Source organism: Pundamilia nyererei, unplaced genomic scaffold (genome assembly GCF_000239375.1).
Source record: "Pundamilia nyererei isolate P.nyererei 1_Seehausen unplaced genomic scaffold, PunNye1.0 scaffold00064, whole genome shotgun sequence".
Lineage (NCBI taxonomy): Eukaryota > Metazoa > Chordata > Actinopteri > Cichliformes > Cichlidae > Pundamilia > Pundamilia nyererei.
In genome coordinates this window covers 1,846,694-1,874,073 of record NW_005187465.1, presented here as the reverse complement: position 1 = coordinate 1,874,073, position 27,380 = coordinate 1,846,694, and the positions used below count along the sequence as shown (strand labels likewise).

The 27,380-nt window shown below is 42.5% G+C and overlaps 2 protein-coding genes across 2 annotated transcripts; both read right to left on the bottom strand.

Moving 5' to 3' along the window:
- Window positions 1–930: 930 nt before the first annotated feature.
- phldb1a (pleckstrin homology-like domain, family B, member 1a) lies at window positions 931–22,838 on the bottom strand. Its single transcript, XM_005735640.2, has 22 exons — window positions 22,821–22,838; window positions 18,420–18,518; window positions 17,615–17,738; window positions 16,639–16,809; window positions 15,540–15,662; window positions 13,345–14,405; window positions 9,316–9,543; window positions 9,104–9,235; window positions 8,804–8,941; window positions 8,155–8,283; window positions 6,267–6,422; window positions 6,072–6,182; window positions 5,857–5,946; window positions 5,609–5,746; window positions 5,143–5,265; window positions 4,806–4,967; window positions 4,491–4,631; window positions 4,033–4,143; window positions 3,877–3,955; window positions 3,186–3,330; window positions 2,799–2,889; window positions 931–1,158 (listed from the first exon to the last, which is right to left on the bottom strand). The coding sequence occupies exons 2-22, from the start codon at window positions 18,477–18,479 to the stop codon at window positions 931–933; spliced, it is 3,741 nt and encodes a 1,246-aa protein (XP_005735697.1). The 5' UTR covers window positions 18,480–18,518; window positions 22,821–22,838.
- Window positions 22,839–26,287: 3,449 nt separating this feature from the next.
- Window positions 26,288–26,963, bottom strand: h2ax (H2A.X variant histone). The gene has a single exon (XM_005735506.2). It carries the CDS (start codon window positions 26,858–26,860, stop codon window positions 26,432–26,434), a length of 429 nt encoding a protein of 142 aa, XP_005735563.1. The 5' UTR covers window positions 26,861–26,963; the 3' UTR covers window positions 26,288–26,431.
- Window positions 26,964–27,380: the final 417 nt, after the last annotated feature.

Sequence of the window (27,380 nt, the reverse complement as noted above, 5' to 3'; positions counted from 1 at the left end):
TTTTTTTTTACATTTATGTTCATTAACATGCACTGTCCTAAATAAATAAATAAACTAGTAATATTAAGAGTGAGGCTATACTACATTTTTGTTGTTCCTGAATTCAGATCAAACTAAACGTCATTGTGAATTAAACCTGCAGCTTATCTGATTTTTATAACCACAATCCTAAAACAATACAGTGTGATATTAAATACTGTTATCATTAAAGGTCTTTTGGAAGGGAACTTGTTTAATTCCAAGTGAAGATTTGTGTGTGGAAATTTGTGATATTGGGTTTTCTAAATAAATCAAACTTAAATGTGTTCAGACACATAGTTGGCTCTTTGCACATCCAGAAGACTCAAGGCAACATTAGCATTCATTTGGCACCATGATCGTCCGCCTGGCAAATCCACTACTTACTTTTTTTTTTTAGCTGTCTACCAACTCCTAAAGAAATATCTGGCTGCTTAGCTGCTAAATCGCCCACTGGATGGATGCTACCATTGTCTGACAGTAACATTTTGCACTGAGGAAGTAGTGTACAGTCTGAAACAGCTGTTTCATGCATGCAAATTTGATGCTGATAGGCAGGCCGGGTGATAACTGTTTGTAGTTTGACTTTTAATCGTTTTTTCGTTTAAAAATAGTCATTACAGGAGCTAGATCAAAGCCTGCAGCTCACAACAGCCTGATCTTGATGTGTTTCTCATCGAGTCTGCTGTGACGGACGCCGATAAACACTGATAATCAGCCGGGATTAAAGCTTGAATTATGTGTATATCATTCTCACACCACCTCCAATAATAACTTTCCCTCTGTTCTTCCACTCTCTCCACCCTCCCCTCCATTGTTTCCCCTGTCTCTCCCTTCCTTGACAATCTTTGATCTTCATATATACCCAGCCTCTCTTTAGTGTCTCGTCTCTCATCCTTTCCCCCAAGTCTCCTAACCCCTCCTCTCCTCCCCTCTCGTCTCCTCTCCTCTCTTTTCTTCCCGCCGCCCGTCTCCTCCTTCTGTTCCACTGACCTGGGAGAACTGCTTCTCTCTCATCTTCACCTCCTCCTCCACCAGCCTCTGCCTGTGGGCCGTCTCGTCCTGAAGCCTCCTCTCGGCCTCCTCTCGCCTCCTCCGCTCCTCCTCTAACATCTGCCGCCGAGCCTGCACCTCCCTCTCCTGGGAGCGTCGGGGCAGGAGAAAGAGACGCAGATGGAGAGAAGAGAAGAAAAAATAATGGGGAAAAGGGAGACGGGGAGAATATGTTAATGGTAGGCAAATATTGCAATACAAAGAAAATGACTGTCAGAAGATGCTCGTGAGAATTCAAGTCCCAATCCAGGGTTTTGTAAAATATATCCCTTAAGTCTGTGTATGGAAAAGTAAGCTTTGCTGATGTAAAATGATCCTTTGCAGCTTTCAGAAACTTACATATGGGTCTACTTTATTTCCACATGAGGAAATAATACAAAGGTAAACACAATAATTACAACTTCATTTCACCACATCTGAAGTTCACCGATCACTTTGATCACTTTGATCAGGTTTTTATCTGCTGAGCGAGAGCCACACGAGAGGTTTTGCAATAGCTCAAAGTTGGAATGTGTCGACTCTCAGTGGAACTGGAATATTTGGCGATTGCAGTCATTTATTTATTTTACAAAATCTGTGATCGGTGATATCATAAGAACTGTACTTTTTTTTTAAAACTATTTTAATTTAGTGTAAGATGCGATTCTTTTTTGATACAATATGTCAGAGCTGACTGTGTAATTATTTTGCATCAACGTTGTTTTGATTATTCAGGATTCTATTGTGATATTCAGAATTTTGGTATGGCTTTAATGACTGATCACAAAGGCTGCAGTTTACTATCCGCGTCCTCCAGCCTGCAGCTGGTAGGAAGTGACTCCAGAGAAAAATTTCTCCTGATATATTGTGTTTGTGTGTAATAGGCAAAAGGAACATGGCTTGTAGTGTAAACAGGACTAGAAAAATCTCCATATAAATGTAGTCATTTTATCCATACAGCACTGGACTGACTCCAGCTATAACCAGGAATTATTATGTTTCCCTGGCTGCAAAGTCATGTTTCAATAGTTGTCACAAACACTAATTACTGTTACTTTCATACTGCAGATAGATTACATGCTCATAGCTACAAATAGCATAAATACACTTCACTTGTGCAGTGTTTATTATGCCAGAGAGGAGGTGATTGCTTCAGGTCTGTCAGCTGAAACAAGGGCTGCAAATACTGATACTGTTGTCATTAATTTCATCAGCTGCCAATTATTTTCTTGTCAATTAATCATTTTGTTTACGCAGTAATTGAACATAATAAAAATTTTTTTAAACTGATGTAATTTCCAGCAGCTAAGAAGACAGACACTGATTTTTTTGTTTTTGTTTTTGAGCAACAGTGTAAGCAAGATTATTGGAGCTATAAAGACAACTAAACTAAAAAAAAACTGGGTGTATGGGGGAACTCTCACTCTTTTTTTTTAAAAAAAAAAAAAAAACGAACTAGACTGTTAGACAGTAAAAACAGTACAACTGAATTGGAAAAAAATTATCTGGAAAAAAAAATATATAAACAATATAAAAATGTAAAAACGATAATAACTCCCGCATATGTGATTTAAGGATTTTTAGTTTTAAAAAATGGCAAAAACAGCTGATTATTTAAACCAATATTACCTACGATTAATGGATGTGACTGTTTGTTCCAGCTTTTGAAATAAAGAGGATTCCGATGTTCAGCCATGTTAAAAATGGAGCCTTTTTTTTTATGTCAGAACTAAAAGTTGGGAACTCACTCTGTTCTCAATCAGTCTGGCTTTCTCCTGCTGCGCTTCCTTCAGCATCTTTTCCATCTCTTCTATCCTCTGGGCCTCTAAGCCACAGGCGCTACAAGACACAGAATAAAGGAGCATTTGATGACAAAAAGCAAAAAGCAAACAGACATGCGTGGAAACAAACACTGGAAACAGCAGGAGAGCCAGACACAGTCATTAACATCAGTAAACTTCACAAAATAACTGGAAACTAGAGCTGGCTGGTATAGCAACAGTCAGTGTACCTAGGAGACACGTGAGCAGGCGTGTAAGAAAACATGTTGTCACGGGAACAAAGCAGCAGTGACCCTTCTCCTGAGAGACAGGGCAGAATTGAGTGTTCCCATGGAAACAGAGCCAGCCTCTCACCTTTCTGGGGTACAGGCGGAGTTGCCGGTGGAGACGCTGGTCTCCATGCTGTCTGAGCTTTCCAGACTCAGGGTGTCATACGCCTGGTTGCCACTGGGTGGCAGCTGGTGATGCAAGATGGCGTGATGGACTGTGGGAGATGTATCTGTGCAGGCAGAGAGGACACAGAGTAAAGTGTGACAGACTTACACCACCCTCTACTGCTGGTGACAGGTCATTGCTACTTTTAGATGAAAATCGCATCCAGACAGCAAGGACACAGAAAAACACAGCCCCACCATAAACTGTAGTCAAAGATGGACATAGCAACTGTGACATCACCTACTGGTTTGTGAAGAGCTGTTCTGAAGCAATTTAAACGTTATGGCCTTCATCAGTTTTCTCTAATTGTTTGTTTTATTTAGAGAAAAATTAAAATACCTGTATGAGAAGGTGTAATTCTAGGTTATCAGTTAGCACATTAAGGCGCGTACAAACAATTTAAGGGCGCCCGCAAAACAATAAGGGAGTTTTTACACCTTCATGGTTAATTGCTTTGCAACCTTTGGATGTACCTTGCTGCATCCCGGAATACAGCAAACGTGGCTACGGGACGTTTTGTAGCTCAGAATTGCAGTGCACACCTTGTAGTCTTTATCATGACAGTGGACACACAAGCTGAGACTATGCATGGACTGATGGACTCTGTTACCTCTGCTCGGCAAAGCCAACTGCCTCCTGGAGTCCATCTCCAGTGGGTTTGACATCTCTCTCAGCGCTAAGTGCAACCCCTAAGAAACACATAAAAAGGATCAGGTGGAGTAGACTTTACAGTTTACTGATTACAGTTCAGCTGTGTGAAACTGACCTTTGTGGAAGCATTTTTCTCCTGTGTAGCACCACTGGAGTGTGGCAACAACGTGGTGCTTCTGTTTGATGAAACCTGTCCAACTTCACCTTCTGATTTGGACTTTGACAGCTGAGAAAGGAAAAACCGCTTACTCAATAAGTTCATAAATGTAGAATGCTTTGATTTCAGTTTAGCATTTTGTGACCTGCAGTTGAACAAGATGTTGATTTTCATGGTGTACTTTGTGTTTTGTGTTGTGACGCATTAAATTAAATATATAAATGTTTTGTTCTGTCCCATCCTAATTTAGCTCATATGGTGTCTGAAAGCATTGATTGTTACCTTAACCCTTTTCCCCACTAGAGGGCTTTCTAGTCTTAAATATATGAACAGTGGCGTAACTAATGACATCTGTATTGCTTTAGTGCCCTTTAGCAAGACTCTAAAAGGTGCCCGGAGAGCTTAAGTGAATTTACCTGCCCATGTCTGCGTGTGGCAAAAGACTTTGCAGGCAGTGGTGGAGGGCATGGCTGAGGCTCTCCAGCTGCCATGATTTCCTGGTACCAGCTCTCAAGATTAAGAGGAGGCAATGCATTCCTGCTCAGCTCAGGTTGGCTCTGCGGTGATGTAAAGCGTTCAGGCAAAGGAAAAAGGGAGCAGCAGAGCAACAGCATCATTAACAGAAGCATCAGGCAGGTAGAAAAGACTACTGGCTAGTCGTTGTGATAATATCAAGCTAGGACAGAAACGAAGATCACAGCAATTCGGTGGATGGCTGCAAATGAACAAACCTGTGCAGAGAGAAAGGAGGAAGGACCACGTGCAGTTGTGTGGCATGAGAAGGTGGATTCAGAGGAGGCGAGTTGGAATGCTGGCATAGAGGAGGAGGAAGAGGAGGGATCGACTCGCTGCATCCCAAAGATCTGACTTAACTGACTGACTGTGATGTAGTCCTTTACACAGACATAGAAGCATGACATAGACACAAAACAAATCGGAACATGAGCAGAGAGCAGAAGGTGAGGAAAGACATCTGGAGGTAATGTTAGTATACTTTGCTTGGTTTTAGTACTATGACATATCAGAGAAACATATCAGAGTGTTGCAAAGAGCAGAAAAGAGATCTACCTCAGTTGGCAAAGCTGGAGTTACAGTGAGGGAGAGGCAGTGGAGAGCAGCAGGAGAGGAAGAGTGAGGCTGCAGAGAAGCATTTCCATACATCCTATAGACATCAGACATCCTGAGGTACTCCTGCATCAACAGCCACAGCAGAAGAAGGCTGAAGGAGCGGCACTCGCTTAATTCAAAAGACTCACAAAGCAAACCCGACGATGTTTCAACACACTCCACTACCCCACTGTATGTGGGGGTAGTGAATGTCTAACATTCATACAGTTTAACCACCAAAGCTCGTCTTGCAAGCCTCAAACAATCACAGGGCAGATTTAGAGAAAGGCAGAAAGTTGACCTACTGACAAACACACTGCAAGCTCGCTGCTGTTTGTCAGTAAACGCTACCACACACCGTCATGCCCATTTTTTATAATTGCAGAAACACAAGAGTTAGGATCTGTTAGGCTCTCTCGAGATTTACCTCTTGTAGCCTGACAGGATATAGCTCGGGGGAGGGGATGTGAGAGGATGAGGAGGAGAAGGAGGCAGAGGAGAGACAGGGACTATGAGGAGAACCATCCACATAAATAAGGTCGGGCTCGCTGATGTGAAGCAATTCCTGTTTAAAAAGTTGACCTGAGTAAAAAGAAGTTCCACTTTGCAGTAATTTTCCTCCAGCTCAGACACCACTGGTGGTTGTGACGTGATGCTTGGCATGTACCTGCTCACCTCTTTCATGCTGCCACCGGGCTTTGGAAAGTTTCTCCCTCCTGTCAGCGTGTGGTATTTCTTCTCCAGGGCGCACAGCATGTCTTGTTCCTGAAAGCCAGAACCAACATGGATATTCAGGTGTTGCGTAGCAAGTTATAATTGCATGTTTGAATCACCATATGATGTGTACGCAATGCACTTTAGAGTAGGTTATTGAACAGTGACAGGCTAACCTTTTGTAACAGATGCAAAGTCACTGTCCTGTCCTTTGCCAGCCTTTCACAGTCTTGAGATGCCTGTAACCCCAGCTGCTTTACCTGAGCTTCCAGAGCAGCCATCTTTTCCTGCAAATCAACACAACCAGTTTCTTCTTCTGGAGGTCAGCTTCTACACAAAAACTGTGCATGTTTTCTGCCATGTATCCCCACCTTCCTCTTGGCCACGCTGCAGTGATACTCGGCTCGCTCTTGGAGCAGTTGTGAGCTCTGAGCTTCCTTCTTCTCCTCTAGACGGCTCTCCTCTTCCAGCTGGCAGAACTCCAGCTCCTCAAACTGCTTGGTCCCAGACTCCAGAGCTTCAGCTTTCTGTGCACAAACAGAGAACTTATTGAAATCTGTGAAATGCTATTAAAGGGTGAGGCTGGTCATATCCTATGTAGTTTTTTTGTTAATAAAATGACAATGAAAAGACCAAAAAAAAAAACCAAACTATGTATTCACAACTTGGCACATGTTACTCCCTTGAGTGACACATTTCTTTTTATTTTCAACATGTTTGTTTATTTGCCAATGCATTATCTGGCAATCCAGTGCATGTAAAAGATGAATGTACTGTAACTTCTGGTCTAAACCTGCAATATTTCCAAAAACCAGCAGGAGGTGATTTCTCTAACTGCAAAAACAAACAAACTTCATGTAAAGTATATCTATCGGAAACTACCCTTCTGCTCACATGATCCATAACCTCAGTAAACACGTCACTTAAGTTTTTATGGTCTCAATCACTAGGTAAATACAAAATACAACAACACAGCCCCAATTAGATTCAGAAAGGACAATGTATGCTTTAGGTGAGCTGCTTTGTGGTAAACAATTCTCTAATGTATCAGCATGCAGTGTGTTTTTGTTTCACAGCGAGCTACCTCCTTTACGCCTGCTTTCAAAAATCTAAGATAGGACCACCTAAAACTCCTAAGCAGAGGCTTCAGAAACAGGAATTTATAAAGGAATCAGTGTTACCTGTAGGTTAGGTGCATCTGTTAAATACAGTTTAAGGAATAAACTGCCGCAAATCAATCAGCAGCTGAAAATATTCACTGACCACCACTTGCTAAAGAAACATAGCACAGAAACTGTCTTTGCCCCTTTAACCTTTTCTATTTGCTTATTTAATACTGTACTTAATAAGGCCTACTTTTGTGTAAGTAATGGTTCTTTCTGTCGATGTTCCTGGAAAGTCATTTTCTAGTTGACCATACAGGAGAAAACATGTAGCATAGTTTTTATGGACATGGACTATTAAACCACATTCTTCAAAAACCTGACTGTATTTTAAATCCTGCTGATACTTCCACACATAACTTTGCACATACCCACACACAATGCCATATTGGTTAGCTAAATTAAGGCTAAAGTTAGCAATGTTAGCACTAGACGCCTTCTTTTCTTGCAGGATAGCAACTAAACATTGTTGCTGTCCAATAGAAGGGGCTGCTGGCTCACTAAACGTTGCCTGGGCTACTGAGGGCTCCCAGCATAACGTCTCAGATGTAAGTGAACAGTTTAAACAACTTACAGCTCGTTAGCTGACTAGCATGTGTAGCAAGGTTGGGGAGTTTTCTTTGAGTATAACAACCTGCTTTTTTTTAGTCTTTTCTTTGAATTCATTGACAAAAGTGGTACAGGCAAGGCGACACACTGGAGTTGAAATTGGGTTTGAGTGAAAATTACTCAAGGTTTTCAAACTCATTTTCTACTAGAAGGCAAGCACATTTTAGAGCAAAGCTGTTAATAATATTAATATTTATTACTAATTGAGACATTGTCAAGCATCCAGAATGAGGGAATGGCAGCGAATAAGCAGCAGACTAAAACCTGCTGAATGAGATTCCTTTTGTGCACTGACGATTACAGGTAACATTAACATGATAAACCTGGTGTATTTAATGAAGCACAAGAGAAAATGAGGAAATGCACAGACTTATGAGTAGTTCTGAGTGCTTCAAGACAGAGTCAGTGTCGCTTCTGTGCAGTATTGCAGTATTCTGTATATTACAACTCACTATTGCCAGCCTGTGGGCTGCGTGAGAACACTGACCCTGCTGAGCTGCTCCTGTAACTGTTCCCTTAGAGACAAGGGGCACTTATCAAACTGCCTCTTCAGCTCATTGTACTCATTCCTCTGCTTTTCCAGGGCCTTCCGCTCAGCCGACACATTAGCCCTCCCCTAAAAACACACAGAAATACACACACACACACACATATGTGCACACAGTTATGCCCACATTCAGACACACGTACAACACCAAGGAGAAAAATAAAATCACGGGTAACTCAAATTCATGCAGTCAGGCTTGGAGGCTAACTGGTAATCAAGGCAAGTTAGAGAAGATTTAGAGGAACCAGAGGTTAGGCCAAGCAGAGGTGTTATGCATTTAAGATGTTTAGAGCATTTGGTAAAATGTAATTATTAAATATAATTAAAAGAGCTTCTGCATATCTCATAAGCACTTTTGATCACATTCGGCAAGACTTCAAGTTGTTCTTTTACTCTGTGCTTTTTAAACAGATGTGTGCATGTGTCTCTTGTGTTTTCGACATAAGCAGTGCAAGTCAGTGTATCTAGAATATTTGCATATTTATGATGAATGAGTGAGATTCACGTGTTCAGACGCGGAGGTTCAAGAACATGTTATTCACGTGCAGTTTGTACATGTAAAATCAACGCCTACTGGATTTCCACCCACCTTGTCCTTCTCTTTCTGGGTGGCCTTGTCCAGCTGGTTGAGTTTGAGCTGTAGCTGAGAGATTATTTCATTTTCAGCCTCCACCTGCTCCTGTTCTGCCCGCCACTCTGCCTGCAGCAGGGCTTGCTCCATCTCCACCTACAGACAAATATGGAGTCAGAGTCTGCAAGTTAAACAAATACTATAAAGAGCTTCTTCTCCTCTTGCTGCATTGGTGAGTTGATCTAAGAGCATGCAAGCTAAAAGGTGAAATATTTCATTAATGGTTATAAACGGCAGTGTACATGTGTGCCTGCTGACCTCATGTTTGGTCTCTTGCAGCTGCTGCTCCAGCTCACTGACTCTGTGTTTCAAATCATCAACCCTGGCCAGGATCCTGTTCCTCTCCTCCTCCAGGTAAATCTCCTCCTGTCCAGCTAACAGCTCTTCACACTGAGTGCAGATTTACATATTAATAAAAATAACACAATTCAAATCAGCCACATCATTTAACACTAGGATGTGTATTTTACCTCTTGGTGCGTGCTCTCTGTGCTGCTAGACTCCTCTCTCTGGATTTCCTCGTCGTTCTCTCTCACCCTCTGGTTTCGGCCGTCTCCCGGGAGAGCCATCCCCCCTCCCGAGTCTGAACAAAGTCCTCTACCAGCACCCAGCAGACCACTCTTCACCAGCTCCACAGAGCCGTCCTCATGATTATACTCTGCGCACAAATTCAGGATGGTCTCCAGTCTCTGTCGCTCCTTTAGAAGACATGCAAAATGTAAGCACGGCTGATATTAGAGATCACTGTATAGATTCGTGTCCTTGAGTGACATTGTCCCATTTAGGCAGCTGTCCCTCTGCCGCTGGCATGGGACAACAGTAACCCGATAGCAGCGGGGCTGAAGCTGATGCAGACTGTCTCTCGGGAGGGGGCTTCTTGGTCAAACCTGTCTGAGCTGCTTGAGTTGTTTATGAAAACACAGTCTGCTGTAACTAAGAAATCCCAAAAATGCAAGATCTGTGTGTGCTGGATGAATGTATTGCGGTAGATGTTGCACTTTTTTACAAACTTATTTTTTGCCTACTGCATCATCTCACATGGTTTGAACTTGTGGCCCAGTGTTGTCTCTCATTACAGCAGACAACAGCATGTTTGCTTTAATACTAAAATGATGTGGAGTATGTAATCATCATTCCAGCGAGGAGTCTGGCAATACGAGGTACAATTGTACCCAATGTGCTTCTTCCTGTACTCTGCTTTTGTCTGCTACATAAAAAAATCAGCCAGTTAAAACCACCAGCTCTGTTGTTGCAAGATTTACTCCTCAGACTGTCTGAGGGGAAAAAGCAGTACTATGAAAACTATGAAATGACATTTTAGATTAGGAAAAGGGGCTAAATATATAGATATAAAGTCAACGTAAACCATAAAATGGTTTAACCCCTTAGCAGTCCAATTAGTCCCCTAAACCATCCAATGTACCGTGGGCGGTACGTCCGACTGCTAACAGGTTAATAGATTGTAATGCTAATTATTTAAAGCTATATGTTATTACATTTTTAATACAAGTGAGCATAGTAAAGCAGGTTTTAAGTTGAATATTCAACATTAATTCTTACTTAGTTTCACCCTTAGTTTGCATCAGTAGGCACAATACAAATTATTTTAATACCTCTGAGATGTTGTCTCATGGAGCACAGTTATTCTGAAAAATATGTATTTACATAAATATCTTAGATTTTCAGATCTCCAGATGCTGGAGAATCTAGATTTTCATTAACTTCATTAACAAGCGACCAGTTTCTCCACTTCACCACAGTGTCTGCTTCACCTAAAGGTAAATGCGTTTCATTATAAAGAAAAAATGGGGAGTGCCCACATTTCATAAACCCGAAGAAAATTTAGCATATGCACTTTATAACAACATTTCCACACACATATTAGTAAATGAGGACCACTGTCAGAAGCCATGCTTGTTGGTTGTTTTTTATAATTGTAATATTTTGTAATATTTTGTCCAATAATTGTCCATGAGGTAATTTTTGCAATGATCTTCACTCCTGGGAGGATTGGCAAGTGTCTTGAATGTTTTTACACTAGTGAATAATCTTCCTCACTGTAGAACGATGGATTTCATATTGAACGAGTGTGTACTTTTCTGTTCCACGTGACTGTATGAGTTGTTACTATAACCAACGAAGCAAATGCATGAATTTTGGGTTTGAGTGAAAATTACTCAAGGTTTTCGAATTGAGAAAGGAAACTTTCTCAATTAACTCCAGCTCTCTCTCAAAAATACCCTGTGGCCACTTCTCAGTGGAAGTGGTGCTAAAATTAAATTCTCTATTGCATTACTTCCTCTCTGACAATGCCCTTTGCTTTTCCTGAGAGATAACCTGCAGAATAGGGTTTTAAAGTGCAGGCAATATTATAACTATAGGTGGGTTCTGCATCTGTGCCAACTGTGCCAAGAGTGTGGCTTGCCAAATATAGGAATGTATTTTACTGAGAGGATATCCTCCTTTTGTCTGTCCCAGCAGGTCTGCAATTTGTGTGTTTGAGGGTTTAATACAAGATTATGATACTAAAAAACAAGAACGTTTTATAGGCCCTGAAAATGTTTCTCTACATGCCAGTGGGGTTTGTTAGCGCCATTCTACTAAAGAACCAAGACTGTGTGGTAAAAACGAGAGGGCAGGAGAGAATCACTGCTCCAGCTGACACTGGGAGAGAGCTGGATTATCACAGGGCTGACACACAAAGACAGACAACCATTCTTGCTTAAACAAGTTATAAATCTACCTAACAGACAATAAACCAGGGCACGTGGACAAAACCCATGCAGTTACTGATACTGAGGGAAACGAGAGAAAAATAACAGGCAGGTCTGAGCCCAGGACTGGCTTTGAAGCGAGATTGCTAAACACCACATGGCAACATGGCAACCGAAAAATTAATGTAAAAAGAAAAAAAAACAGCCTACTAGAAACTGCTAAAGCTCATAATTTAACTTTTCATTCTTAGTAGGACCCAGGTTTACACTTAAGGCACTTTTCCAACCTTTCTGCCAAATTAAGCCAAAAAAAGCTTTTTAACCTCTGATCAGAGTCCGGCTTACTTTTTATCCCACACTGGCCTTCATGCAAATAAGCTAATGAGCCAAACCTCTACATAATTATTATCTGACTTTACAATAATTAGTTAATATTACAGTTGCCTATTAAAATGGTCACAAAGTGGTTGGTCGAGTCAGAACATGTGATTTCTATATGTGTGCTATTACTCAGTAAAGTTTCATAAAGCTTCTGCATAGGAAGGTGTTTGACAAAACAGCAAATGATATTGCTTTTAGCCTGTGAAAAACTAAAGTCAAATACTGGAATTAAATTAAAATATATATACACATAGATATAGATTTTCCACTTATGTAAAGTCCTCTTATTTCTGTCTTTTCACCTGCTTTCTCGGCCCTTTTCTTACTCTTTCTTCATGCCTGTCAAGCCCGGCATTGCCATATTACACTTGCACTTAAGAACAATAACAAAAATGAACAAGAGGAGCCTAAAGAGAGTATATAGTGCTCATTTTGGAAAAGCAAATATATTTGACACAATAGTGAATTCAGATCCCAATTTTGATTCCAAGAGCTGCCAGACAAGACAGGCTTATAAAGAAATAAATTCAAATATAGATCACAAGGGAAAAAAAAAAATAATCAGCACACGCTTAGTTCAAGAAATATCTGTTCTTTAACTCCTTGGGTAGTAGACAACGTGTTCTACACATGACACTGCAGGTGACTCAACACAATTCTAGAGTAGCTCAAGTAGTAACTATTTTATTTGTTACCAGAAACCCTTTGGGTCCTTAAATAGAGTGCGGACATGAAGGCCAGGCAGCGACCAGCCGCTGAGGTGGGCGCTTCAGCTGTCACTAAGCCGGCAGGATGAGGTGGGGCTGATGTATGGGGGTTGGGTAGGGGGAGGTGTGTGTGAGGAGTAGACTGAAGATGGATTACAAGTATACGATCTGTGATCGAGTGTGGGTACAAATAGGAAAGAGCCTTGAGTCGAGCGCAGATAGCTTTGAAAGTAAAAGCAGCTCATTCTCTTGGTAAATAACCAGCCCGACCCTCCGCTCTGGACCCCAACACTTCTGGAAGAATGTTCACTCCGTATCACTCGGGCCACATGGGCTGACCATTCCAGTAATGCTCAGAGGAGATGAGCTGCTGGAAGTATGCAACAGGATTTAGAGAAGACATGAAAGCAGACATGGAGTCTGCTATGCCAGCAGTGCCTCTTCTACTTAACTGTGTTTATGCCCTTTATAGTCATACACTTTGTTATCCCTGTAGTCTTAGTCTTCATTCATAGTCCTGTGTTGTTTTTATTGCTGTGTATGAAGCTAAAGATCTCTGTTCATAGTGTGGAAAATAAAGTAAATATGTTTATTTCCTTTCTACAATCAAACAAGATTCAAACACTGCTAAAAAGAGATTGAACACTGCACTTATACTTGTTTCCACAACTGCAAACCAGTATTGATGTTCACTTACCAGTTTCTCCATTTCCTGCTCACGCAGCCTCTCCTCTCTCTGCCAGCGATGGTATTCAAGCAGCTCGTCCTCATTGTCGCTGATCTCAGAGATGCTGTTTTTACGTTCCCGAGTGTATGGTTTTGGAAGATTTGGGTCCTTGCCGGATGATCCCTTGGCAGTCGGAAAAGAAGTCTTTCTTACGCTATGAGGGCTAGCGACAGGAGACAAGCCAGATGCAGAGCCTAAGCTTGAGACCATGGCATTTCCTGGCGCAGGCCTTGACTGCCTGCTTCCCTGCTCCTTCTCCAGCCCAGGGAGTGGTGATGGACTCTGGGCATACAGTGCCCGCATGACTTCTGCTTTTGAAGGAGTCGTGAGTTTGCGGTTGCCCTGGGGGCTCTCTAGGATGGGGTTAGCATTGAAGCCCTGTGAGGGAAGGGGCAGAGCCGAACCCTGCGATCCTGAGGTCCCTCTGCCGGGCACCCTCAGGGCGGTGGACCCAGACGAGTCTGGAGTAATGACCCTTTGAGATATGTCTACATGGGAAAGAGACTGAACCTGCTCTCGCAAGGGGCTCTGGGATCTCTTCTGTAGGGTGGAACCCCTTAATTGAGGACTTGACGGAGTCTTTGGGTAAAACTTGATGGATGATGGTTTGTGGCTTTGGCTTAAGTTTTCTGCGCTCTGTCCTGACCCCCTGATATGTTGTGTGGGGCATGATGTTGCCTCTGCCCTTGCGTTCCTCAGAGGCTTTGGACTCTCCTGGGCCTTTTGACTTCCACTGGTACCACTTGCAGCCACAGAGAGTGAGGGCCGTGGATGCGGGACAGGGGTGTGATTGGTATGAGGTAACCGGGCAGGTGTTTTGCTGTCAAGGTTATAGCCCAGGAAGCTGCTGCTGTTCTCATAAATTGAGACATCTATTTTGGAGTTGCTAGTTCCATTGAGCATGTCTGGGGGAACGGGATGTTTACCAATCCCCGGTGATGATGAAGTCTTGAGCACCAAAGAGTCCTGCAAGGTTTTTGCCATACTGTTAATTTTGGAGTCATGGTTCCCATTCAGAGCCTTATGGGGGTCTGCAGGAGGAAGACAGAAACACTTGTGCATGAGCATTCCTGCTGAATAAAGGGAGAAGACAGTTGAGCAAACACATAAACACTCAGTGTGACATCTTTGTCCTTTTGACCTCCACCATGCCTCAGGACGGCTGCAGGACACAGAGGGTCAGTCCACACAAGGAAAAACACACCCCGCCTGCGCATGTTGTTGCACACGCACATTCATACATAGTGGCTTAATAGTGATAAATGTCTTGGAGCCCATAGGTTCCTGTATGAACCAGTGGTCGGGATGCTCCTTAGCTGTGCTGCAATCCTAAAGGGATCCAAAGCAGCTAAATATACATCGACAGCCATGTACCTCATTCAGAGCAGATGAAATCAGGGTTTGGTCAGGAAAGAGTGAACACAGTGGGCAGGGTGTGGCGGCTCTTACTGTTCAGGCACTGACAGCCAGAGCAGTAAGGTCAGAGGAGAATAGATTCTAAATATCACCTAGAGCACATGGCAGCAGTTACAGTAGGCGGTGGGCCAGAGTAGTATAACATAACACAAATGTAAGTGTAACAGCTGACATATTAAAAGCAAGAAAAGATTACAGCAATCTTTTTGTGCAACGAGGTCACACACTGAGCGAGAATCACAGATTTAAGTGGAGTAGATCACAATGTAGGCCACAGATAATTAGCTCTGAACAAGCTATTTCTGCATCCTGTCAAAGATAATAATATTTCAGTCAAACGTCAAGACTAGCAGGGCTGAAAATGTTTGACTTTTTCGCTTTTGCAACAAGTATCTCGGTCAGATTTTGTTTACTGCTTAATCTGTGGGTATTTTAAAAAGGCAACCACCTAAAGTTTGATGTCTGAATGTCATTCTACCCAGACATCCGGCCTCTTAATCACTTTAAACTAAACAGTGTCAAATTGTAAGGCACCTATTCAACATTAACAGGAACTGATTGACTTTTACAGCAGGAAATTATGACTCCAAAGTGGTTTGTGTGCCCAAAGCATTTGCTCTGCCCAGAATAGCTGCTGAGCAAACTGTGCAACCCTCGTACACACAGTTGTTGCAACAAGATTATATTAGGATCACAGGAAATGTTGGAATGGTGTTTGCATTTAATAATCATTAAAATGGGATCTTTACCAGATGGAGTTTTTGTGGCGCTCAGCCCGCGGGTCCCCTCTGGTAGCATGCTCTTCATCCTCTGAGCCTCTTCGGGATGGTTGAAACGGAAAAAGGCCGACTGACCGAAGCACAGCATGCACCCTGCCAGGAGAGGCGGCCATGGACATACAAAACTTTAGAGTCAACATCATTCATATCACACTAAATCTACAGCAATAAAACTGGACTGTTGTTAATCTATGTATTTTTTCCAAACATTATAATTTAATTTAGATCTTACAACTTTATACTTTTTACAGACCACTGCATGTGTCCTACAGTATGCAGACCAATTCATGCTTTCCTTTGTCAGTAATTGGTGCACTGGAAGGTGAGTGAGGTGTGATTGCAAACCACCAGATGAGGTGGTAAAATAAGGATTTCTTTCTTTTTTGATGATGAAATGCCGAGTTTGAACCTCCTAAACAAAGTTTTGACTTGTTAACTAACATGAGCTGACTAGTTCAACTTACATGTAATTAACCGGTAAGTGAAATCAGCTCCTCATCAGTAGCTTGCATTTCTGGAGTCTTTCAAGAATCCCTGTACTGATATTCCACACGAAGTTTAACATGTAGCTGATCCTTTAGAGTCCATAGACCCGCATCATTGTTCCTTATGATGTATAAACAAAGCCATTTCCTCCATTTACGAGTACTCGTCTTTTTCAGTTGTCCTTTGAATGAAGCAAAGCCTGAAGTATTCTTGTTCAGCAGCTGCTGCCTCCACACATACCGGCTTCAAATGACATTTTGGTATAGCTGCTGGCTTGGATCTTATAGAGAGGGGACTGAGGGGGGTGGGACTGTAATGTCTTTTTTTTTTATAGCAACTATGCATGTTACCGGAAGGGCTTGGAATTGTTTTGTCATCATGACGCCTGGCAGTGTTTTTATCAACGTAGCCTTAATTTAGACATTCAGATACTCAACATTTTATTTTCTATTGCGGCTCTGCAAAAGCAACTGTTTGCCCTACTCAGTCTGTCACCATCAGGTTTATATTTTGTATTTTGGTAAAAGTGGTAAACAGGGTAAAGAGCAGTTATTTTAGTTACTTAAGCCTGTGACGGTGCTACCTTGAGTAAGCCGATAAGGTTTGGTGAGGCGAACGCCATCTGCTGAGCACTGGTTTCCACATGGGTACAAGGTGATGTTGCCTGCCTGGTTTTCAATGTAGCAATGCTTAGCTGCGATGCCGGGGCCCTGCAGGGGGATATCTGTCCCCTCACTGCCCAGCGTGGTTTTCCCTGCAACAAGAAAGAAAAACATCTGTCAATAATTTTGGAGAGTCATGTGGTTCGAAATACATTAGTAAAACATTCTTAGACCTGCAGTTCAAAGCCAGTGATGATGGGAGTTGAGTCACAAATGGAACCAGCTTATGAACTCATGTTAAATAACAGGTGTAGGTCTCAGGAGGTGTGTTTAGCCTGACAGATAACAGGGATCTCATCAGTGGAAATTAATACACCCATCTGCTGACCCTGGTGTGTTGTTCTTAGGTTATCAGTTACATTTTGTCTGTAGGTACAGTAAATATAGCCTGACACAAACACATACTATATTTATATTTTAGCACAGAGGAAATGGAGCACACACACACACACACACACACACACACACAAATCCCCTCTTCTCTGGGGTGCCACAGCCTCTCCTCTCTCTCCTGTCAAATGTTAAGGCTCGGGGGAAGACGGAGACAAATGGTGCAAGGAAATCACAGGCAGCATTTGTAAGTGTGCCTCAGTACAAGTAACAACAACACGCTCAGAAGTTAGTGTGTCATCAGTCACTGTCACTTTATTACTCTTGACATTCTGTGCTGCTTACTTATTAAAGAACAATTGCCTCACATTTGGCAATTCCACTTAAGGAAGTGTCAGTAAAATACAGTAGACTCCACTTATGATTATAATTCTCCAGTTGAGACCCTAACTGTCAACCAAACACACAGATATATTCTCAAAACCACACACACACACACACACACACACACACACACACACACACACACACACACACACACACACACACACACATAAGGGTTGTGACCTTCCAGCAGTGGTAGTAAAGTGATGGCTGTGCTCAGGCGTCCACTTCCCAGGCTGACCAGGTGGGGGCGCTCTGCCTGGACTTTGAGGGATTTGCCTGTTTCAATCAAGTCGAGCGGAGTGCTCTGTTAAAATAATAAAACATCATCAGAGTTATTTTTACACAGCATAAGGATCTGTTTAAGACAATAGTAGTGGGTAATATTTGGATCTGTATGCATGAAGTAAACAGCGTGTCACAACATAACATATAGCATGTAATTAAGCCTGAGTTGGATTGTACTACAGGCCTCACCCAGTAATGTGGCTTTTTTTTTCTCTCCCATGAATAAGATTTACAGATGGACAAATTCTTATGTGTTGTACATGGCATTAGTTCAATAGTCAGCTACATTTTGTGATGCTGGAAATAAATCCGTGCACAACCCAGATGTCTGTCTGCAGCTGGGAGACACTGGGATCATTTTAATAGGATAATGACTGATTTTATTTGGCAAAGTCAGACGTATTTGTTAAAAAATAAAGAGTTGTAGAAAGAAAGTCAGAAAAGTTAGAGCAAAAGCACACTTACATTACTACACTTATAGTCTTGTGCTATAAAACCAGATATGCTTGCTCTGAAAGCTTGCACTAATGGATGTGAAGCTGATATTACTGCTATGCTCCTGCTTTTAAACGCATAAACCTCTCAGTAATGCTGAATAAAGCTGACTTACAACAGATGCTGCTAGTAAAACAAGTTACAATTTAACTTAACTTGTGTCTGCTATAAATAGTCAGTGGCACCGCAGGAAGAAATGCCTCACCTGTAAGACCTGGTGCGTTTGTCGCCCATGCTCCACTTTATTCCTGCTCATGCGGTCCATGTCGGCTGGACTGGCAGAGTTATCCGACTCATGAAGGTCCTGAAGCGCAGAGACAGAGTGGCAGGGCATGAATGGGAGCGCTGGGAATACTGCTACTACAGTTGTACTACAATGAGAACAGTGCTTTCCATAGAAACCCTTCTGTCCCAGTTATAAGCCCATGTGACCAAACCGTTGTACAGAGTAATTGTTTCTTCAGAACTAAACACAGAGCAATCCATCAAGAAAGCTGCTATTGATTTATGCCTCAGCCTTTAAAAAAAAAAAAAAAAAAACGTTCGAGAATGAGAGCAACAAACACAACAATAGCAACCACAGATTTTATGTGAGATGTGCTTTGGATGCATAGCAGAAGGTTTGAGCTGGCTCTGCAGGTGCTTTACTCATCAGGGGTCAGATGACTGCTTCGTCTGGCTGTGGTGAGTCACCGTGATCTTACAAACAAACAGTCCAAACTGTCTGCAGAAACATGTTGCAGATTAGAGCCGGCTGTCTGCTCGTCTTCCTCCAGTCAGACAGGAGAGCTACAACAAGCCATGAGGACTAGACATGGCTCAAACAAACACGCACAAACACATAGGCAGCCCGGATGACTCACTCATATTTCCACTAAAAGCTCCCATCCGCATCTTTCACTATCACTTGTTTTGCATTCTGGGCATCTAAGCAAAACTAGAGTAGACGCAACTACCTTACTATCTAATGTCTGTTGTGTCTACCCGAGGATGAAGAGCTGCTGTGTGTCGTGCTTGACTCTTGGTTTTACATTTCAAAGTAGAGCTCAACGCCGCCAGTGCCACTGTGCTTGAATGATTCAGTTTAAACTCTGTGACATGTCTTGCGGTGTTTGTTATAGTGCACAGAAGACACGTCATTCCCACAGACACTTTTTTAAGGGCCTGAGCTCTTTGTCGGCCTATGTTGTCATCACTGATTAATTAAAAAACATTTAAATATCCAGCGTGCTCCAAGTTTAGCTCACGGCGTTTTTACACAACAGGGCGTTCAGTCTGCGTCTGATGTCACTCCAGGCAAGGCTGCTGGGTGAAACCGCATACGTCTGACAATCGCGTCCAGTGTGCGAATCTCAGAGGACCCAGTGACACGAAGAACAGACCGTCCCCTCTATTCGTCACTGACACAGGACCCCTCGCGCCTCTGCTGTCAGCCCCACTGCCTGTCAACACTGGGCCTCTTTGAGCCACGCAGTCAGACACAGGACAGGAGAGTGGGCAGGCTAATGTGCCTCTGTCTGCCTCACTCACACACTCACACACACAAACACATATGCTCCTGCTCCGAAAAGCCTCAGTGATTTAACGTACACACCCAGGCAGAGGAACAGTTTTAATGCTTGCGAATGCAGGCCCTCGCATAGTAACCTGTCATTATGGAGGCAGTTATGCCCTTCAGAGCTGCCACAAGCTTCTGAAAATAGATACTTGCCTGCCACACAGACTGGGCTGCCACTTTTAAAGAGAAATGACTTTGGTTTAGAGTGAACAATGAAAAATCAGAGGAATACACAGAAAATCTAACAGCTGGAATGATCAATAAAAAACATGAAATAAAATAGAGTTCTATTACAAAGAGAAGATATTAGCACAACAGTGCTGGTGAAAACAGCCAAGTGTTTACTTACTTCACTGACAGACAGGCAGCTTTTACCATCTCTTTACTCTTGCTAAGTCCAGACAAAAGCTGGGTCCATGGGTTTGCCTGACAGTTGCTAGCACATAGAGCAGTGTCCACATTATTGTGTATGTCTAGCTCCTTGCTTTTTTCATTCACTCACTGAGTTCCTCTGCTATTTCCCTCCTCCCAACCCCTTCTCCTGCCCATCCCGGTGCAGAATTACATCAGATTACAGTTACAAACAGTAGAGGGGAACCAGGCACTGCCCTCCAAAACATACTCCCAATTCCTCCATATTGATTGCTTCTCCTTTTTTTGGCAATTATGAGTAAATAACTTCACCCGAACATGCAGTTTCAGAACACTCCAGAATTAGCTCTGCACAGAGTTCACATCCTGCTGAGAGAATGGTTGAAATGTTCAGGCTCTCAACAAGCTTTCCATTAAATGAAAGTTCAAATGGACCGCACCGCCCAATCACACAAGGCGGGGCTGTCTCCTTAAAAGTGTCTATGGGTTAAGCAGGTGTTAACAGTCTGACCCATGCAGGAAATAACATAAAGTGTAGGAGGCGGTGATGGAAAAGACCTTGTGTCCTCTGACTTCCTGCTCTGAGCTCTGGACCGCTGATGCAACGAACTCCAAAAGAAGTGTTTCCACTCTGGAAAACTGTCGAACAACACTTTATGATAACGCTAACTAAATGGACGACGGTGGATTACAATGCTTCCACTGTGTAATGATGGAGCAGAGCGATATGAAAGGTCCACAGGAAGTGAGCGAACACATGTGAGCATCTTTTCAGACGTCCCACAGGAACTATTTGGCTTACAGACAAACACAGAGAGAGTAGAAGAGAGTGGGAGAAAGCCTCCACTATTGATCTCTCAAGGCTTTTCCCATGGTCGGCGGCCAGAGAGTAGAGGGAGGAAGTGAGACGGATGATGACTCACTGAGGAGAATGAAAACAAACAAACAGAGGCAGCTTAGTAACCCGATGGACTGAAGACTGCAGAGGTCTGCAGATATGGTTTGTGTTTTGAGTCCTCAGCGATCATGTGGAGGCTACAGCTGAGGAGGTAAAGTTTACTGAATGACCTTTAAATGGTGATTACAATGGAAATCCCCATATAGCTGTCCATCCATGTGAACAAGCAGATGGAAGTGATTTTTAAATACAATGCAGTCTTTATTATTTAACGAAATGGAACATCTGAAAGATAAATGGTGAATGTAGTTATCTAGGGCCAAGGAGTTTCCACATATCTTTCTTTAACAGAATAGATAGCTGCTTACTTACTTATATAGATAGGTACCCAAGTGGATATCAATATATTACTTTAATCAAGGAGCACTACCATGAAGATAATCTAAGGAGCTTGGAAAGAATAAACCTTTCACCTCTCATCTGAGAGGCTTCTTCAGTTCTGCAGTTGCCATGACGATAGTAATAATTATTCAAACATAGACTAAAGACCATCCATCCATTTGCTTCCACTTATCCAATTCGGGATTGCAGGAGCCTATCCCAGCTGCCATGGTGCATCAGGTGGGGTTGACCCTGCACAGGTATGTCACATGGCTAAGAAAGAGAGACAATCAACCATTCACACCTATGGCCGACTGACAATCAGTAGTTAACCTAACCTTACTAACAGCATGTCACTGAACTATGTAAGGCAGGGGAAAAACATTGCTAACCACTGTGCCACCATGCTGCCCAGTACCACAGTGTAATTCTCATAGAGGAAAGTATATAAATGAAGTCAGACAAAGCAGGTAAAGTGGAGTTGGTGGGGAGGTGGGTTGCAAAGTAGCTTGCAGATGCACAAAAGTTCAGGCAGGCAAAGCAAGTTGAAGATGAACTTTTCAGTCTTTCTGAACTGTCTGCAGTGATATCTCAGCCTGGCTGTGAGCACTCTGGGATGATAATAATAAAAGTCCAAAACAAGCTATGCTGTGAGTGTGTGATTTCCCACAGATACTGAACTGCTTGTCTTGTAGGAGGTTTGGATCAGTCAGCTTGTGAACCCTGCAGTTACACACTGTGAAACAGATGTCTGCAGGTCTCTGCAGGATGACATTAGGCTGCAGGTGGAAACAGTGAAGATGGCAACAATTATGCAAGTGGGGGCTCAGGCAGTCAACACTCATGCAGGCTGTGTAGGAAGCTTGATGAGAAGCAGCTTACACATAACGCAGATTTCATTGCCTTAAATTGAGGGTCTCGCTCTTTACTTCCTCTCAGACCAAGCATAAATCCTACCCCTTCCCTTAACACTGACAGGACAAAACAAAACATTTCCTTTTAGACAAACCTTAACCTAAATGTAACCTGTAATTATTCTGATGCCACATGTTGAGGGGTTGGCGAGGCTCAGCTCAGGACAGGAAATACTATCCAGAAGGAGGCGGTGATCGTGGAGCGATCACAGAACATCTGCAGCCCAAAGTGTTTGTAGAGTTATGGGAAACACCGGGTCTCATTTTTGGAATAATATCAGAACATTGCTGCATTATTGCTGTACAGCAATAATGCACACACACAAGAATGCCATTCAAACCTCCTGATTGGCTAAATTGAAACAAATCCAGTCACACTGAGAAAAAACAGTACCAGCTCAAATCATGTGATTAGTCAAATGATGCTCAGAAAAGGCACAAAGCCAAACAAACTAGTGAACAACAGGAAATTAGAGACATTACCACAAAAGAGTTTGAGTTGCCCACAAAACCAATGGACTGTCTTCACGCGTGACATCTGTCCACTTGTCTTCTTCAGCTTTTTTAGTATGTCTGTATGGACTCATCAGATACTTATTTACATGTAAACAAGCAAATTTCCCTCAAAGCAAGAAAGCTATACTCACTCAGGCACAGTTGCACCTCACTGGCATGTCGGAGAAATACCTCACCATACTGTTATTTCGCCAAAGACAGCCTGAGAACTCTCTCCCTCTCTCTCTCTCTCACACACACACACACACACTAAAGTGTCCATTCAGAGCCACCTGGGTTTGGCTCCTATTTTTCTCCCTGTCAGATGACTTTCACCTGCTCATGCCTCCCAGTTAAATCAAAAGCCTGCCTTTAAAGATAATGCAAAGATGCGTAACCTGCCGCAAAACCCTGGTGATGCCCTTCTGTCTTCCACACACACATACAAACACTCAAATAAATATTTTTGTTTTCCCATACCCAAGCTCGAAAGGAACATCTCCTCTTCTGCAGTATGATTCAGTCCAAAGATTAAAAACACAAGACATGGCATCCTCCCAAGCTTTCATGTGAAAAGTCTTCCAGTTCTTTTCTCGAGCATCTTCGCTGCTGTTGAGTAACGTTCAAAGTGAATGTTTCGGTGCGTCTGAACATCATTGTAGCAGATCCAACCCCCCTCTTTCCAGCCCTCTTTTTTTTTCTCTTCCCACTCATCATTCCTCTTTCCCTTCATTAAGCAGGTCCTTCTGTGTCCATGTATAACTTTGTTTCTCACAGATTTGTTGTTTATACCAAGATTTTCTCATGTTCAGACAAATATAGTTGTTTATTTCACAGCAGCTTGAGTACATCTAAACTCTATTACTTTTCAGATGCTGTATAAACAAAGATTACCCATGAACTTGGAAAAACCCTTCTTTTCAGTCTAGATATTTGCTTTTGTTCCAGTCACAGCTTCACCAAACTGTAATTAACATACGAGGTGTTTTGTGGATAATGAAAATCAAAACTTCAAAACTTGCAGAAGGAAAGCCAACAAATTCCATGAAACGACCAAAATGACTGTTTTACCAGAGATCTTTTTTTTGTTGTTGCCACAAACAGCTGAAAAGAGCATCACCAGTAAATTTAGAGACTGTGAAAATGTCAACTCAGAAAATTATAGTTATAACAGCCAGTGGACACCGGGGTTTTTCCTTCTGAGCTGGAATTTTTAGCCTGGATGTTGGTGTTGGACACGTTGTCAAGCCCGAGTAATTGGTTCAGCCTGTCCTGGGCTCGGCTCAAACTTGGTGCGTCATGCTGCTTTTGCCACTATAAAGCACTCAAAGCAGACTGAAATATGTCCTGTGGAAAGGTTACGGGTGAGTTTAGCTGCACTCGACTGAGGTTTAATGAGAAAATATGTAATCCATCCCCACCTCTGATATAAAACAACCAATCATTTTATCAGTTATGGATCCCACAAAAGGATTAATTATGTATTATAGCTGGGCATATACTAATGACACTTTAAAATAGTGCTTTGCTGTGTTTTTTCAGATGTCGTACTATTTTATGTAACAGTTGAAATCCTTTCTTTCCTCCGTGTTATGAAATGGCTTATGGTGCACATCTGTCAGCACAGACAGTGATCTGTCTTCAATAGTTGTTAAATAAAAACACATATGGGCAACAATCAGTTTATGCCACAAGTCATTTTGTGAACTTTTTCAAACATCACATGGTGACCCCTGGTGGCAGCATTTGGGAATTACACTCCAGATGTCATGTTTCCACTGACTGAAAGTTTGGTGTAATTTCTGCCAAATGCTTTCTTTCCTTGATGGGGAATTAAAGGTATTTTGAGCACTTTGAAAAGCAGAATGAACAACTGTCTGTTAGCAGGTGTCTTGTTGTGATGCACTATTTGAGACATTTTCAATCAATGCTCATAAATGCTTATGATCTATGGCAAAGATGTCAAACTCATTCTGCAAGCCAACTTTTGTTCCAAAGAAATTTTTGAGTTTAACTACACATTTAATCCCTAAGATATCTTTATATGAGGGGAAAACTGGCTGATTTCAATAGTATGACTTGGTTTTTCTACATGATAAAGAAATGCTGCTGTAGCAACTTAATGAATTCTTGTACTTAAATTGTTAGAAATGTTAGAAGAAAAAAAAAAAACGTGTAAAACTGCAGGAAAAGTCCCAGACTGTCCTGTAAATACAAAACAAAAAAGTGTTGTGGATTGTAAAACTGAAATTTCTATAGTAGATAGTGTAAAACGTATGAAAACACAGTTAAAAGTACTAAATTTTCACCCTTCTTCACATTTTCCAAAACTGTCCAGTGAGTCGGACTGGAGTCTGCTGGGTCAGTTCTGGCCCCGGGCCTCATGTCTGTCACCCCTGATCTATGTGGAGATAATTTACTGCCTAACATCTAATTATTCTGTGCTTCGGAATAATGAAATATATTACTCAAATTATTCCTCAGTGGTACGGCTGCTGCACAGGAGCTGTGCATACTGGGTCAGACGTCACTGTGCTGGTAAACTGCAGCTGCCGGTTTCTTCACATGTAACGAGGAAACACCTGGAGCTTTAAGGAGAATGAGCCGTTGGCATGTTTTTCAAGCTTTAACCACACTTTGAACAAACAAACATATTATTCAGGTCGCTCATACGCAAAGATAAAGGTGGAAGCAAATACAAAACAAATGGTAAAACACCCCACCTTAACTCTAGAAATGGGTTACTAGAGCTCCAATTTCTCAGGCATATACCCAAGGAACACTAAAGCAGGATAAAAAGAGCATGTATGCAAATAATCTTCCCTTCCTAATGGGTGCGTTTCACTTTACAGTGATATTACTTATTACTCCAAAAATATAGTCATTGATTGAGGCTGTTAGGTCTGTTGGTCATTGTGGTGCAGGAAACCCTTCAAAATGGATACAAATTTAAAACTGCTCTGTGCATATGAACACTTTTTTGAGAGCTGAAACTCAGATTAGGGTGAGTTATTTGTAGCATGTTATGCTTTAGATGGAAATACGCAATACATATAATACAATATGCCTACACAGATCATTATTTCAGCCACAAATGCATACTAAAGAGCCCTTTCTGCCAAACCAAAAGTAATTTGTAATCAGTCACCACAAAAGCTGCTCAGTCATGCTACTAATAAGGTGAAATGCAACCGGTGTTTCAGGCTCTGGCCCATGTACCTACAGTAAATGTTGATAAGTGGAGGCCATTTTTGTTTTCCTTGTTTGTTGTTAACCGCCGGTCATGAAACAAAGCCCTGGTAAATGAATAGTGTTATATTACAACTCTCGAGCTCACGGTATAATCAGTGGGGTTAGAGACCACCAGTCTGAAATTCAGCTCAACCGGCCAGGCTAGCAGGTCTCCAAAACTAGCAAGTAGCATCGATTAGCCTGAAATCAGCAGAATACATCAGTGCTTACAAAACAGACTTTTTATTAAATAAAAATCATGCGAAAGGGGATGCAAGACAGCAATAATCAGGAAAAGTTGCTCTTTCAATTAGGAGTGGGTGGCCCTTAAAAGGACCGTTGGGTGTTAAGAGTTATTAGCTAGCAAGCTAATACTCCTGTGACTGAGAGGAGGCCTTCTTTCCCGCTTTGCCGGAGCTCGGTGCAGACTGGCCGGTCTTCTTGGGCAGCAGGACGGCCTGGATGTTGGGCAGGACGCCTCCCTGTGCGATGGTCACGCCACCGAGGAGTTTGTTCAGCTCCTCGTCGTTGCGTACAGCTAGCTGGAGGTGGCGAGGGATGATACGAGTCTTCTTGTTGTCTCTGGCAGCATTGCCGGCCAACTCCAGGATCTCAGCGGTGAGGTACTCCAGGACGGCGGCCAGGTAAACTGGGGCCCCGGCGCCAACTCTTTCTGCGTAGTTTCCCTTGCGGAGAAGACGGTGGACACGGCCGACGGGGAACTGCAGACCGGCGCGAGAGCTGCGAGTCTTAGCCTTGGCACGTGCCTTTGCTCCAGTTTTACCTCTTCCAGACATCGTTGGTTATTTAAATAGTTCTTCGGAATCGAACCACAGCAGTCGTTGGTTTGCTAGTGATGAAGAAGAAATCGCAGCCTCTATATAAACCTCACGCTTTGTCCCGCCCTAACCTGCCATTGGGTTTTGGAATAAAAGTGCTGTTATCTGATTGGCCCTGAGAGAAACGTCGTGAGAGAAAATTAATTACTATTGGTGGATCTCTCCTGGTTTGTAAACAATCACGATGGAGCCTAAAAGGAAGACGCACGGTCGATTGGCTGTTACTGTTACTGCTTTCTGTCAGTGGGTCAAAAGTAAAAAAGGAGGAGCCAGAAAGCCAATCGATTATCTTCCCTCCAACTTTAAATTTTTTGGCGCGCAGACCAGCTCTACGGTAAAAGTTAAATGGAACATTTAACCCTCTGATGTGTGTGTATTGGAAGCCAAGCTTCGTACGCGCTGACCAGTGCAAAAACCTGGACGAAGTATGACCACGTGGCAAATAACATCGAAGATCTGTGTGCCAAAATGATTAAAC